Source organism: Macrobrachium rosenbergii, chromosome 14 (assembly GCF_040412425.1).
Source record: "Macrobrachium rosenbergii isolate ZJJX-2024 chromosome 14, ASM4041242v1, whole genome shotgun sequence".
NCBI lineage: Eukaryota > Metazoa > Arthropoda > Malacostraca > Decapoda > Palaemonidae > Macrobrachium > Macrobrachium rosenbergii.
Window position 1 is genome coordinate 13,122,678 of NC_089754.1, and position 13,164 is coordinate 13,135,841.

General features: G+C 36.9%; 1 protein-coding gene across 1 annotated transcript in view; it reads right to left on the bottom strand.

Moving 5' to 3' along the window:
• Nucleotides 1-503: 503 nt before the first annotated feature.
• Nucleotides 504-13,164, bottom strand: part of Myo10A (Myosin 10A) — a 250,021-nt gene continuing 237,360 nt past the window's right edge. Inside the window, 3 exon segments of the mRNA XM_067115921.1 lie at nt 504-3,228; nt 8,355-8,488; nt 11,064-11,268. Of these exon segments, the coding sequence (XP_066972022.1) occupies nt 2,989-3,228; nt 8,355-8,488; nt 11,064-11,268 (579 nt within the window). The 3' untranslated portion in view covers nt 504-2,988.

Sequence of the window (13,164 nt, forward strand, 5' to 3'; positions counted from 1 at the left end):
TGCCCTCTAAGGTAGTACCAGTGGGGCTGCATCTGTGGGCACTACTTCCCTCCTAAGCAGTGTCTCCATATATGAAGGATAGTATTTGTATACCCCTAAGAATAAATGCCAAATTTTTAAGGTAATTTGTATTTTCCTAGGTATACACACCATGGCCTTTCATATTGAAGGTCACATGACTCTTCCACCCCACTTCGTTTTTCCCTTCAGTTTTTCATAGTGAATATTGGCTGGTAGACCAGCAAGTATTGTCAGTTGGGCTAAAATAGGCATCCCCCTTCCCTCCCCACCTGGGTAACATCCATTCCAGCACACGCATGGAAGGATACTCAGTACGAAAGGCTACAGTTTGTATATGTAGGAAAAATATGAATTACTTGAAAAATTTGTTATTTTAATAACTGCTATAAGAATATGGAAGAAAGAACTTTATTGATAGTGTTTAAATTTTAAAAGATTACATAAAATATAGGAATTTGCAAAGATAATGAAGAACATAGTCATTCCTTTCTTACAACTATTTATTAAAAGATAACACTCTGGCTTTACAAATGAAAACAACAGAAAGTAATAGACTTGGAGTATCAAAATTGTATAAAAATTATTCATAAATATACTGTAATATTTTCGTCTTACTCTTATCAATCACATTAAAATTATTGAGCAGTGACTGAGTCTGCTATACATGATAGAAAGCAAATATTTTAAAGAGCATTGCTTTTGCTAAGTTCACAAATATTGTATCAATCCAAAGGTGGTAAAGATATGCCACTAGTAAAGATGATTATACCGAAGAATTATTTCTACATGTTCTGATTTTGACAGAAAAATATGATTTTTACATGTTCCAATTTAGATAAAAAAATATATGCAAGTAAACAAACTATATAATTTTCCATGCAAGTGTAATGCCAAAGTAGAAAAAAAATGTCACAGCATGGCCTATATATGTACATAAACTTTTTTTTTTTAACTTGGTGTTTGGTAAATTCCTCAATAATGAAAACTAATTCGACATAATCTTGAACCTCGAATCAACACAACTTTTACTCCCTCGGCTATAAACAATGAATGCTTAAAAATCTAAAGAAAAAAGGTTCTATAGTAACCTTTTTTACCTGCGACTTCACTGTCCTCTGCATTTGAGCTACCTTAACAGCTGTAACGTACAATATAGCAGAGTTGATGTCAGAAATATTTTACATAACGGGTAGCTTTGTAAAAATAAGCTAAACAATGAAGTTACTGGCTATAAAATTTCTGCTGACAACAGTTAAGTATATTACACATGTTAAAATGATGTAAAATGCTATAAAGTTATTTACTTAAATTGTGGATATGTTTTGGGTACTATCTGCTTGTGCACCCACAGTTACAAAAACCATAGTATTTTAGCCTATAATAATATATAACACTTTATACAAGCGAGTTTACATATTATCCACAGTTACACAACTTTTATAAATGTCCAAGCATCTTGTCACAATAAATAACTACTGTACCTAAGATTATTAAAAACCAGTTTAATATGGCATCAATGACTGTGATAGATTACTCTTTAATATTACCATACATGGAATTAGACAAACCCATAAGTGATAGAGATGTCTCTACAATAAAAAAAAAAAGTTGCAGATGGATAATGGGTTTTAACAATAACAACACTTGTTGCAATTGCATATGGATGATTCATCTTTCCAAAAATATTTACAAATTACTGTAGTACTGTCAACATCACTAAGAACTAATTTAAAGTTTTAACACTGTTTTACAGAAACTTACTTTCTACTGTTTAAAAATGTTTCATATAGGAAACAAGTTTTTAGTAACACAAACAACATATGACTTCAGTTTTTCCTTGTATTTGTTATTATCTTGCTTCTGAATCAGTACACCTGTGACTTACTACAGAAATTTCAGAGTAATTTGAGAATAGTGCTAAAATATTCACCCTGTGCACAAAATATCAAAATAGCACAAACTGCAGCATCTCTATTATTATTATGCTAAGTACATAATCATCAATACCTGTCTAATCATTAAACAGTAGTGTATGAATAACCAATTCTATGTTGTAAGCTATGTAAGTTTTACTGGCTGCAGCTGCTCCTAGACCTTTCAAGTGTACCGATATGAATCTGGTATAAAAAACTGAGAAACATCATCAGCAACTTTAGAGCTGAACAAGGGTAAGAACCTAAACCCATCGACTCCTCATCAGGGACTTTACTTAACTTTCCACAATCTCAATCTTTTTATCAGGCAAAAATGTGCTAATCTGACAGGACCTTGTTCATTGCTGGAGCTCTAAAAATCTAGTTCTTTGTAATGACCTACAACACTGGTTATCCCTTGTACATAGAAAGATACCTTTCAGTTTTTGTTGTCTCTATATATGTTTAGTTCTGTACCTATTTTTGGGTAAGTTTGTGGATAAAACTCATTTCTTTAGAGGCTTGGTAGTCTACAAATGACTATAAAGTCCAGAAGCAAATGGTTTGAAACTGCTGACAATGTATTTTTATTTCCTATCATAAAGTCAGTTAGCAAAATTCAACTTTTCATTATGAATCAACTAGTCTAGAAACCCAGTTTGGGTGAAAACCTTAAAAAATAAGCAGGTGAACATTGCATTTACTGTCAGCAATTTTCATACAATTCACTGTATGATAAAGTTAATTTAGCTTTTTCTACTCACTTGTAATTGACAAATACCTATACTTTTTATGTCAGAATCTTTTTATTGCTTGGTAAGTAGTAGTCAACAACAGTCTGCTACAGGCCCATTCTTTACAACCATCAGGTAAGAAAAGAATCTGTATGTCATTGTAAAGAAAAATAATGAAAATCACAATCATACGGATATCTACATTGCAGATCAATAGATGAACCCTGCAAAATGCTTTGAAGCACCTCAAAGCTATGCAAGAGGGCTAATATATATTTGAGTGTGAACTGAAATATGTACAAAACCTTTTATATTTGTTTCTACCTGGAAAGGGTAACATCCTTTGGATTATCTCCTCTTGACTGCGATCCATTAGTTCTTTGCTCTATCGTGATATACTGACGAATTAGTCGTGAAATCTCATGAGCCTGATCAGTTTGTATCTGAGTAATCCTCTGCTGCATGAGGTTACCACATTTCATGTCAAGGAATAAATTGTCTCCATTTTTCACCTTTCTTGTACTTAATATTTCTGGCAAGCTATATTTGATCAGTGTCTCCTGTAAATAGACAAAACCATCGTATTAAAATGCTAAACAATCAGATAAAGCAAAAACATCACAGTTTTAAAAATATTAAGGCATTAGCAGTTCCAAAGTATACACTGCATAAATACAAAGAAAAATCCTGAATGATTTAATATTTTGTATCAACCCCATAATTAAGCCTTGAATTGCATCCAAAATTCAAAGGATTCCTTAGTTGATGTAAAAACTTGATGCTAGACAGCAACAGGTACCCCAGTTGCAGGTTAACCTAGTAACATAAGATGAAAAATTTTTAAAATTAATACACAGGCTCATTGGAACAGCACTGTTAAAAACATACAATGCTTCTGTGTTTGTCAGGGGTTAGAAACAGAAAAATACAGCAAACTTTCATCCAAGTAGTTTTAATTTTGTTTCCCCCAATTATAGTACGTACCACAGAATAACAGAAAAGGAAAATATGGTAATACTACACTGTATAATCATAAAATTTAATCAAGAGATTAGTGATGTCAAGGTGGGTTTACATTTACTTTACACTGCAATACACTTATCTCTTCTCAATCCATGCAAACTACATTCTTATCAAAGCCCTAGAAATCTGTCAAGTGCCTCTACTACTTGCAGTATAATAAAATATAACATATTTAATTTTATTTCCCAAAGTTATTTTCTTCCTTTGTCACAAACCCTTTACTAATCTTTGAAATTATTCACTCTATATTGGTGCTCTTTACAGAGTAACAACTCAGAAAGCCAACATTACTGTGTGTTAGATATCTAATGAATGGATAAAATCAGCTCACTGACCCATTCTAACTGACTTGAGAGAGGTAAGGTGGTAAACTACAAAAATAAATGTTGCAGTTTTACATCTAATAAAAAAATGTCCACCATCAATTACAAGATTTAGTAGTACTTTCAGCTACTAAGTACTGACTAAAATGCATCTAAGCTTATTCCACGTGTCATAGCAATCCACCAGAAATAACTTCCATAAGGATGCAACATTCAAGTCTTTAAGACATTTATTTGCTGCTGGGAAGATTAATTTTTCTCACTTCTGTATCCTAAAATGTGAGATATAACTAATTGGTATAACTTTCTTAAAAATGACATTAACCTTCCTAAATAAAGTAAATTACCATCTGCAAGTATTCCTTGCCTGTTGGACTATTATTACAGAAATAATTTCCTGGTATCCCACATCATAAGGGTAGTTTGTTACACAAGTAGTCACTATATATGATCCATTAGCCCCACCTCTTTCTACCACTGGCAGTGGATAAAGATGGGAGAAAGTATGGATATTCCTAACACAGAAGTATTGGAGGATCTTTGATTGCATATCATACAGTGCTGCATGACTATTTGTTAATAAATACACCTTGTAAACAACAACAGCCTGAATCCCTTAAAATTCCTACTAAAGAATAAGATTATTAAAAGCCATATATGCATCTCAACTTTCAGAGTTACCAAATCAACCCCCATGCTTTAGCCTGTATCCCAGATATGCTTGGACACCCCGTGTCAGGTTACCTTATACCCTACATACCTTGCAAATTAGAGAAATGCTCTGAATAATTTTGCTATCTCAGTGATGAATTTGAGGTACCAGGTTCCAAGATCTTACAGCTTCCACTGACAAAGTCCCTTGATTTCATCACCATCATTGTCTTAGATTAATTCCTAGCTGCTCCTATCTTGAACTGTTCATTTCATAATTGGTTTTGGCAGATATTTTACTGATGGATGCCCTTTCTTACTCCAACCCACCTTACTTATCTGGGACTGGGACTGGGACTGGCACATACTTGGGCTGGTTTGCCCAGAATATTTTACCAACTCCAATGCCACTCTTCAGAGACTCAACACCACACCTCCTCCATTTAATCCATTGCCAAGTATTTCTCCTCCTCCTTTAGATCTCATCTGGTTCTGCAGAGAGAGCCTTAGCCTTTTGAACTGGAAAGAGTGGGCACTTGATACTGCCAGTTCCCTGTTAGCTAGCAATTTTCATTCAGCCAAAGATATATAGTTAGGGCTCATCAGTCTGTTCTCCCCAGGTCATGCTTCAGTGTTATGATGAAGGTGGATGCAGCCTCACAAGATCTTTCCAGCCTTCTTTCTTCAATAATGCTTCACTCCTTGCAGATCTCCTGTTCCATAGCTCATGATCTCTACCCATCTTCTATGAATTATGGGATCAGATCACCACCCCAAAGGCAGTGATCATCAACTTTAGTGCATCAACCTCATCTTCCTTGCAGCATCAAGCCTCCAGGTAAGGAATCTTAGCATATATCAAGTCCTGCTGTCCCTTCTGAAATTTTCTCTCCTGACCATGGCCCACCTTCCAAAGGCTTGGAGGGCATGGGAGTCCTTCAACACAAGCTTTGGGTGTTAAATGTTCTCTGCTGTGATGACCGCCTGCTGTGCCTAGACATAGGTCCCCACCCTGCCGCCCACTCCCAGTGTCTTGACTGACTGCTGTGACTCTTACCACTTCAACACTGTCATTGCTTACCTCAAGAACCAAGGTGGAACAAGGTCTCTCTGCTTGCTGGCCATGCAGATCTTTGCTCAGATAGAAAGGCACAGGTTTTCATCATGCCTCAGTTCATACTGGGAACTGAGATTTTTAAATGGCCCTTCATGCAGATTTCTGCAAGATTCTGCAGCGGGTGTGAGGGTCACCCTCACTGGATCTGTTTGCCATGTCCTTGAATGCCAGACTACCAATATACTGTTTTCCAAAGCTAGATTGGGCTGTAGCTACCAAGCTCCAACCTTGGGATTGGCTCAATATTTGTGCTGTTCAGACTACAGAAACTGGTACTCATCAAATTTTGAATTTCAGCAGACATCCAGATGATACTCACTGCTCCCTCTTAGCAGCAACAGGAATGGTTCTAGGGCCATCTAAACTCTTCCAGGTCTCTTCCTACTTCCACCAGTTTTGTAGTCACTCACACTCACAACATCTACATATGTGTGCTTACCAAGAATTGTCTCCGAGATACTGGCTTTTCAATGATCCCTGTAGAATCTATCCTAGGTCCTCTACCACTGCTTTTTACCATGGAAAGTGGTCTAGGCTCAGGTCTTGTTGCAATGAACAGGGTTCTTGTCCCAATGAGGACTCTACAGTCGACCCCCGTGATTCGCGGGGGATAGGGACCACAACCCTCTGCGAATAGCTAAAATCTGCAAATACTTGATACCCCTCTAAAAATGCTTATTACTGTCTATTTTGATAGTTTTATCATGAAAAAATGTATTTAGTCACGAAAATACGAAAATACATTACATAGTGAATATTTCTCTACGAAAATTCTGCAAATAGGTGAATTTTCTATGAATAATCTGGATATACATTCCACAGAAAAATCCATAAACAGGTGAAGCCGCAAATCCAAAACCGCGAATAGGTGAAGCCACAAATCCAAAACCGCGAATAGGTGAAGCCACAAATCCAAAACCACGAATAGGTGGGGTCAACTGTATTCCCATGTTAGCCAATTTCTTCATAAACCAAAAGATCGATAAGAAACTATCTCTCTGTTTTATCTTCAATCTCTCTTCAACATGGCTTAAGACTTCAGAAACAATGGAAAAATTCCCTACTACTTTTGTATTTTAGCAGATCTATCGCTTAAACTTCTGTCAAACTTCCAAGTTCAGACTTAACTTCACTGTTGTTCAGCTTCACCAGACCCTGTCATAACCCCCTAGAGGATGCTTCACTTTTGGATTTAACCCTAAAGACAGAATTCTTGATTGTCCTGGCATCCTCTAAATGTATCAGTAAGTGCCATGCCCTTGGGTGAAATATGTCAATTAGGCCATTGGTCCTCAGTAAGACTCTCACTTGCCTCAGCGTTTGATGCCAAGATTCAATCTTCCCGTAAGAACTGATTGCTTTTTGATTCCTTTGCTTCAACTACTTCTGAGGATGGTCTTCTGTGTCTGGTGAGAGCCCTTAAGTCCGATCTCCAGAGAAAAGAATCCTTCTGACCTTCTCTTTCTAGTCTCTTCCTACATACAAGTTGACAGAATCATCCCATTTCTAAAAACTCTAATTCTTAATGGCTATGGAAGGTCATTCCATGGGCTTATCTGAATGTTTCTCATGGGTACCTTTCAATGCTCAGGATTAAGGCTTGTGAGGTAATAGTGCATCTCCTCCCCCTTGGCTTGTAAGTATAACTTGGAACTCTCTACCATACTTACAGCTTGACACAAGGCTTGATAGACCTCATTACTGTAGCAACATGATCATACTATCTTTATGAGCTAGGGATAGGGGGTTGGGATGGCCATAGGTCTAACTGCTGAGCCTTTAGGAGCTATTTATGGTTCTCACTGGTCCTACCTTAGGTGGAAATATACTTGGGCACTGAACGTATGTGCAAATGTTTGGTCTATGGCATTGTGCAACAACGCAATGACCTTTCCCTTGCCTCTGCCATTCACAAGTACCCTTTAAAACTTATTATCGCAGTAGGTCATAAGCTTTCAGCTGGATCATTCATCTTCATCTTTTTCATGACTTTATCCCCCATACATAACACAAAAAATGGTGCATTTCCTTTACACCTCTTGTGCTTGGTGAATGTACTACACTGGGTTGTTTCTCTCATGATAAATCCATTTCATATGGAAGTACCCATAATATCAAGGCTGACTGATGACATCTACCTTAGGGGGATTGCATTTCCTGTAGCTCATCTGCCTTGTCCTCCCTTGTATATTGCAATTAGAGCTATCTATGATTAATAGATTCGTAACAACGAACAAAATTCTAAAATTAAAGCACATTTTTATACAAACCAATTAATCAATTTCTAGTGCCTGCCTCCATTCCCCTTACCATTCTGATGGAGGTTGGTACTGAAGAATGAGTAGGCTCAATTTGCGGAACAATAGTGCATGTGCAGTGAGGTTTTTTCTGTCAAATCTCTTAAGCTGGTATGACTGGATGCATTCTGCATTGAATAAGGCTATTTATAATGAATGTTTTGTATAAAAATGTTTTGTTGAATTTTTTTTAATTTTTGCAAGCCAACAGCAGGAACTTAACTAATTATACATAACCTTTAAAAAAATGGAAATATCCCATGGGCAAAACTTACATGAGTCAAAAGATGGAGGAAGTGAACACCATTCTTATTCAGAGCAAGTATGTGATCAACACTTTCACTGGGTTCTGTTACTCTCTTCACAGCAAAGAAAGATGATCCAAACAGAGGCCATGATTGAAGAATATCTGTAAGGTATGGAATTAGTTAATCAAATGCAAAATGAGTTTGTTAATGAACATCAATATAAGGCCACATAATGCTAAAATTATTTCATACTACTTTCCCAGCACTATATTCGTGTATCCATGAGTTTGTTTAACCAAAGATGTAATACACCCAAATTTATGTTAAAAGAGACAGTTATATGCCACAATATTCTTTGCCTATGATAAGTGTGACACACATTGGCAGAAAAAGTGAGACCAATGACATTAATATTGTATTATTTTAGAGAATTTTACAATTTTTTTTATCCATATTTAAGTTTCAGATAATCACATAACAGCTCTTCACAAGATATCATTGCATAAAAACACAAGCTATCACTAGGCAAAAATCTAAAATCCCAAAATAATTTAAGATTCTCAAGATTTAAACCCTCTTTCTGTGTTATTTGGATCTGCCAGTAGGCAGCATAGTAATGTAAACCATTTCACTTATGCAGTGCATAATGCTCACTGGAGTACTTGGGAGCTACAGGAATAATAGCACCTTATTATTCTGCAGGATTAATTTAAAGGCAAAATACACAATGCTGGTCTTCTATTTGCTTCCTAAATAAAATGGTTATGATGAGTAATGAAAGAAATCAATGGAAATTTATCAGAGGGTTCATGAAGTATTTTTTCATACTAAGAAGAGTAAGCTCTTATTTCAGGGTTACAATCTGATATAAAATCACTTCCTTTTAGTTTTACAGCTTCACCAAGAATCAAGATATAATGACAAGTTCATTCCAATACAGATGACTTGAAACTCATGACAGTAAGAAATTTCTTACAACTTTCCTAGAGGAAAGAATTATATATATAATTGCTAAACCAGCGATGCCAGCTTCCAGGCATAAATAAATTTCAATATGCCAATCAAATCCTAATTTGCACTCAGATTTATATGAATTAATAACTGCCATTGGCTTTCACATACACTTGCTACATGTAAATATAAATAAATTTCTTTTTATCCTACCCATAGCTTTGGTTTATTATCTTTCTTACTAATGAAGACATGCAAAGTTGGTGCACTGCTACATGCTAAATGAAAATTTATGAGAAGTTTCACACTTAAATTTGTGATAAAACAGGGGACTTTAGTTTACTTAAACAATAACTTTCGGCCTTTTCGTTTAATATTCCAGCTACCATGACTTTTGATATATCTATTCACAATTTTGCCAATTTGCTAATGTTGGTGTGGAAGGACACAATTTTACATTTAACTGCCAGCCTAAAGTCAGTAAGCAGCGCCATAATGGTTTCCTTAAAAAAAAAGTTATGAATAAATTTAAATATAAAAATCCATATCAACTGGAAAATTCAACTTTAACCAAGAATTAAGATTCCAAATTTAATAAGACAAGTAAAAAAAAGATGCAGATATATCTAAAGAAATCTTACACTAATGATTCTCACTGACACCAATTTTCTTTCAAATATCATCCACAGTATATCAATTATGGGAGAAGCACAGGGCATGGGAGAATATGAAAGGAAACCCTATCTGTTTACTGAGAAAAAGATATGTCATGCACATTCCTCTATCTACTAGGGAACAAATGTCTGTATTCAAAGTTAATATGCTACATTTCTGATCATGATGCACATATACAGTATAAAATTGGAATGTTTTACTACATTTGTGACCCATACACTGGGGGAAAACTTTAAGAGGTTCTGTCTCAAAAGGAAAAACAAGTTTGAGACATGGCAGTTTCTTTGCCAAGGCATGAGCCTCTTTCTTGAAACAGAACTTAGTTATTTTTAGACATATGTAAAGGTAATTTGTGCTGAAAAGCCTACCACAAAAGTAAAAAAATAATCATGGAACAATACAAAAATTAATTCACTGAGATAACTAAGGCACCAGTTTGATGGCAAGCACCTTGGAGGAAAACTATACTCTACAAAGATAAAGGTGAACCAAAAGAGCAGATCAAGGTTCAAATCAATCATATTAGGAGGAAAGAATGTGGGCTCTATTGTATCTGAGAGGTGTCTCTCGTTCCTTGAAAGAGCAAAATCTTCATAAATTCTTAGTACTGTATTCAGCCTTGGAAGTATGAAAAAACAGATTCAAGTGAAACACTACTTTGTATTGCATAAGAAATGTCTTACATTGTTCATCTCTACACTCTTTATATTAAATTACCATACCAACATTACACTGTTATCATGTCCAGTCCAAAAGTATAACCAAAGGTTTATGAAAGTGAAATTCCTTCTGCACACACAACTACAGTACTACTGTTTTATCAATAAGAAATTCTTTTAATTTATTCCATTCCAAAGAAAATTAACAATTTTAGTAGTTAACAGTAGCTCTAAAATTTTGCAGCCTCCTTGGAATGACAGAATGTAGATGCAGTGTTGTGACGGCCTGGACAATAGCAGCATTACATGCGAGTACAAATCCTTTAAGGAGTATTATAATCTACAACAATTTGCAAAAAAGTCCCAACTATAATAATCTGCTACAAGAAGTTTACATGGAATATAACTAAGTGTCCCTAAATAATATAAAAAAATTAATGAGAATATTTACCTAAAACCTGAGCCTTTGCCTGAAGACTTGTTAATGGGGCAACTTCAACCCAAGCTTGCTGGACCATGTTGACCCACTGTGGAGGCTTTACATCACGTACTGTTAGAGCAGGTTTTGGCAGAAGATATTTCACTTCTTTCATGGTTGGCATGTCATCCAGATCTGCTGCACGGTGAAGAAGAGCTGCTACTTTTGCAATATCATACTACAAAAGAAAAATAGACAATATGAGAATAAAAGAATCACACATTCTGCTTATGACATACACATAACTGCATTGCCCATAAAGGCAATTACAACATGCAACATTTATATGTCTAAGCTGCTCAGAAATGTAATACATTTACATCTCCCAAGTAAATCAAACCATTGCTAAAAATGAAGTTTTCATAATAAAACTAATATTGCAATACTTACCTGAATTAGCCCTGGTTACCCACCAGCCCAAACTATATCCCTGTAACTTTTACCCACTAATTGGGTGATTAACTGTCAGCGTTACCAATGCCTACAGGAAATCTTGTCAAGATGAGTGACCTGAAGCACCGTTGGCAATGCTGCTGCTAGTCCCAGCCGCGCGAGGCCGGGTTCCCCAATTGCTTAATTCACTAATCAAATTGAAGTGGGGAGGAGGGTGGGAATCATTCAGGTGTTCAGGTAAGTATTACAATATTAGTTTTATTGGAAACTTCATATTAAAATACACTCCCTGAACACCTGAATTAGCCCGATTAACAAAATTTTATGCAGGTGGGATCAATCTAATTTCAGCCGACCTGCCAAATGGGAGAGCAGGTAACTCATTATTCACCTACTCTGCCTATAAGCATGTATCCTCACCTGGTTATCCATTCGGCAGGAGAGGATGCCTGTAGAGAGAGTACCCTCGACGTCAGTCTCAAGTCTCGGTACTGTCTGAGTCGAGCTACCTCTCATGTGGTATTCAAACCTCCTCATGGATAGAGGGTAGCAAAACCAACCTACCATGTGGCTAGTGGCTAATCACAGCCTCCCATGCGTAGCGATGAACGATGACCTCCCACGTGGCTAATCAAAGCACTCTCAGGTATGGAGGGGTACGATGAACCTCCCATGTGGCTACTGAAGCCTTGCGTGTATGGAGGAGAAGTTGAATGTGCAGTCTCTTTGGTTCTTTGCCGTATGATCAACTGACACCTGTGCAGGAGAGGGGGTGGTTTTGGAGAAAGAGCCTATCAATCTGGCTCAGCCTAGTTTCATCGTGCTAATGTCCTGCCTAGTGCTCCCCCTATGGATCCTGATCAACTGAGAATTCCAAATTCCTAGCCTATCTTGAATACCTAACTTTCCCCCTCCCCCCCACCCCGACCTTATCCTGCATTTACAAGATTGTGTTGGCCGCCACGAAAGGACCCGGTGAGTAACCCCTCTCCAATGAAAATTGGATGTCCCTGAGGTAAAAGGTCGTAAAGACCGACACCGACTCTCAAGTGGCCACTTCTAAAATCGCCAACACTGAATAGTTCCTAAGGAAGGCCAAAGATGTCACCATTCCTCTGATGCTATGTGCCCTCAGACACGCAAACAAAGTTGAAGGTCCCAAAGTTGATGAAGAGCCTTCTGACGCTTGTTGAACCTCCCGAAGAAAGAAACTGATTGTGTTCTTGGAGATCGAATGTGAAGGGCATTTAAGAGAGACGAATAACGTTCTCGGGCGAGGCAACAGTTTTCTGGTCTGAGACAGATAGACTTTTAAAGCCCTAACTGGGCATAATAGCATCTTGGAAGCGTTGCCACCTACAAAGTCTTCTAAGGATGCGACTTTGAATGCCCTTGGCAAAGGAATCATTTCTGATTTGGAGTTTGCCACGAATTCCGGTAAGTAAGAAACAAAAATATCATTCCCCGAAAAGGAGACTGTCCTGGATACCACCCAAATTTCTCCAATCCTCTTGGCCATAGCCAGCGCAATTAGAAAAAGAACTTTCTTAGTTAACTGCCTTAAGGGTGAAGACTCTAAAGGTTCGAAGGCTGCCGATCTTAGGAAATCAATACCACAACTAAATCCCACGAGGGGGCCCAAAGTGGAAGAATTGGGCGCTCTGTTTTAAAAGATCTTAAC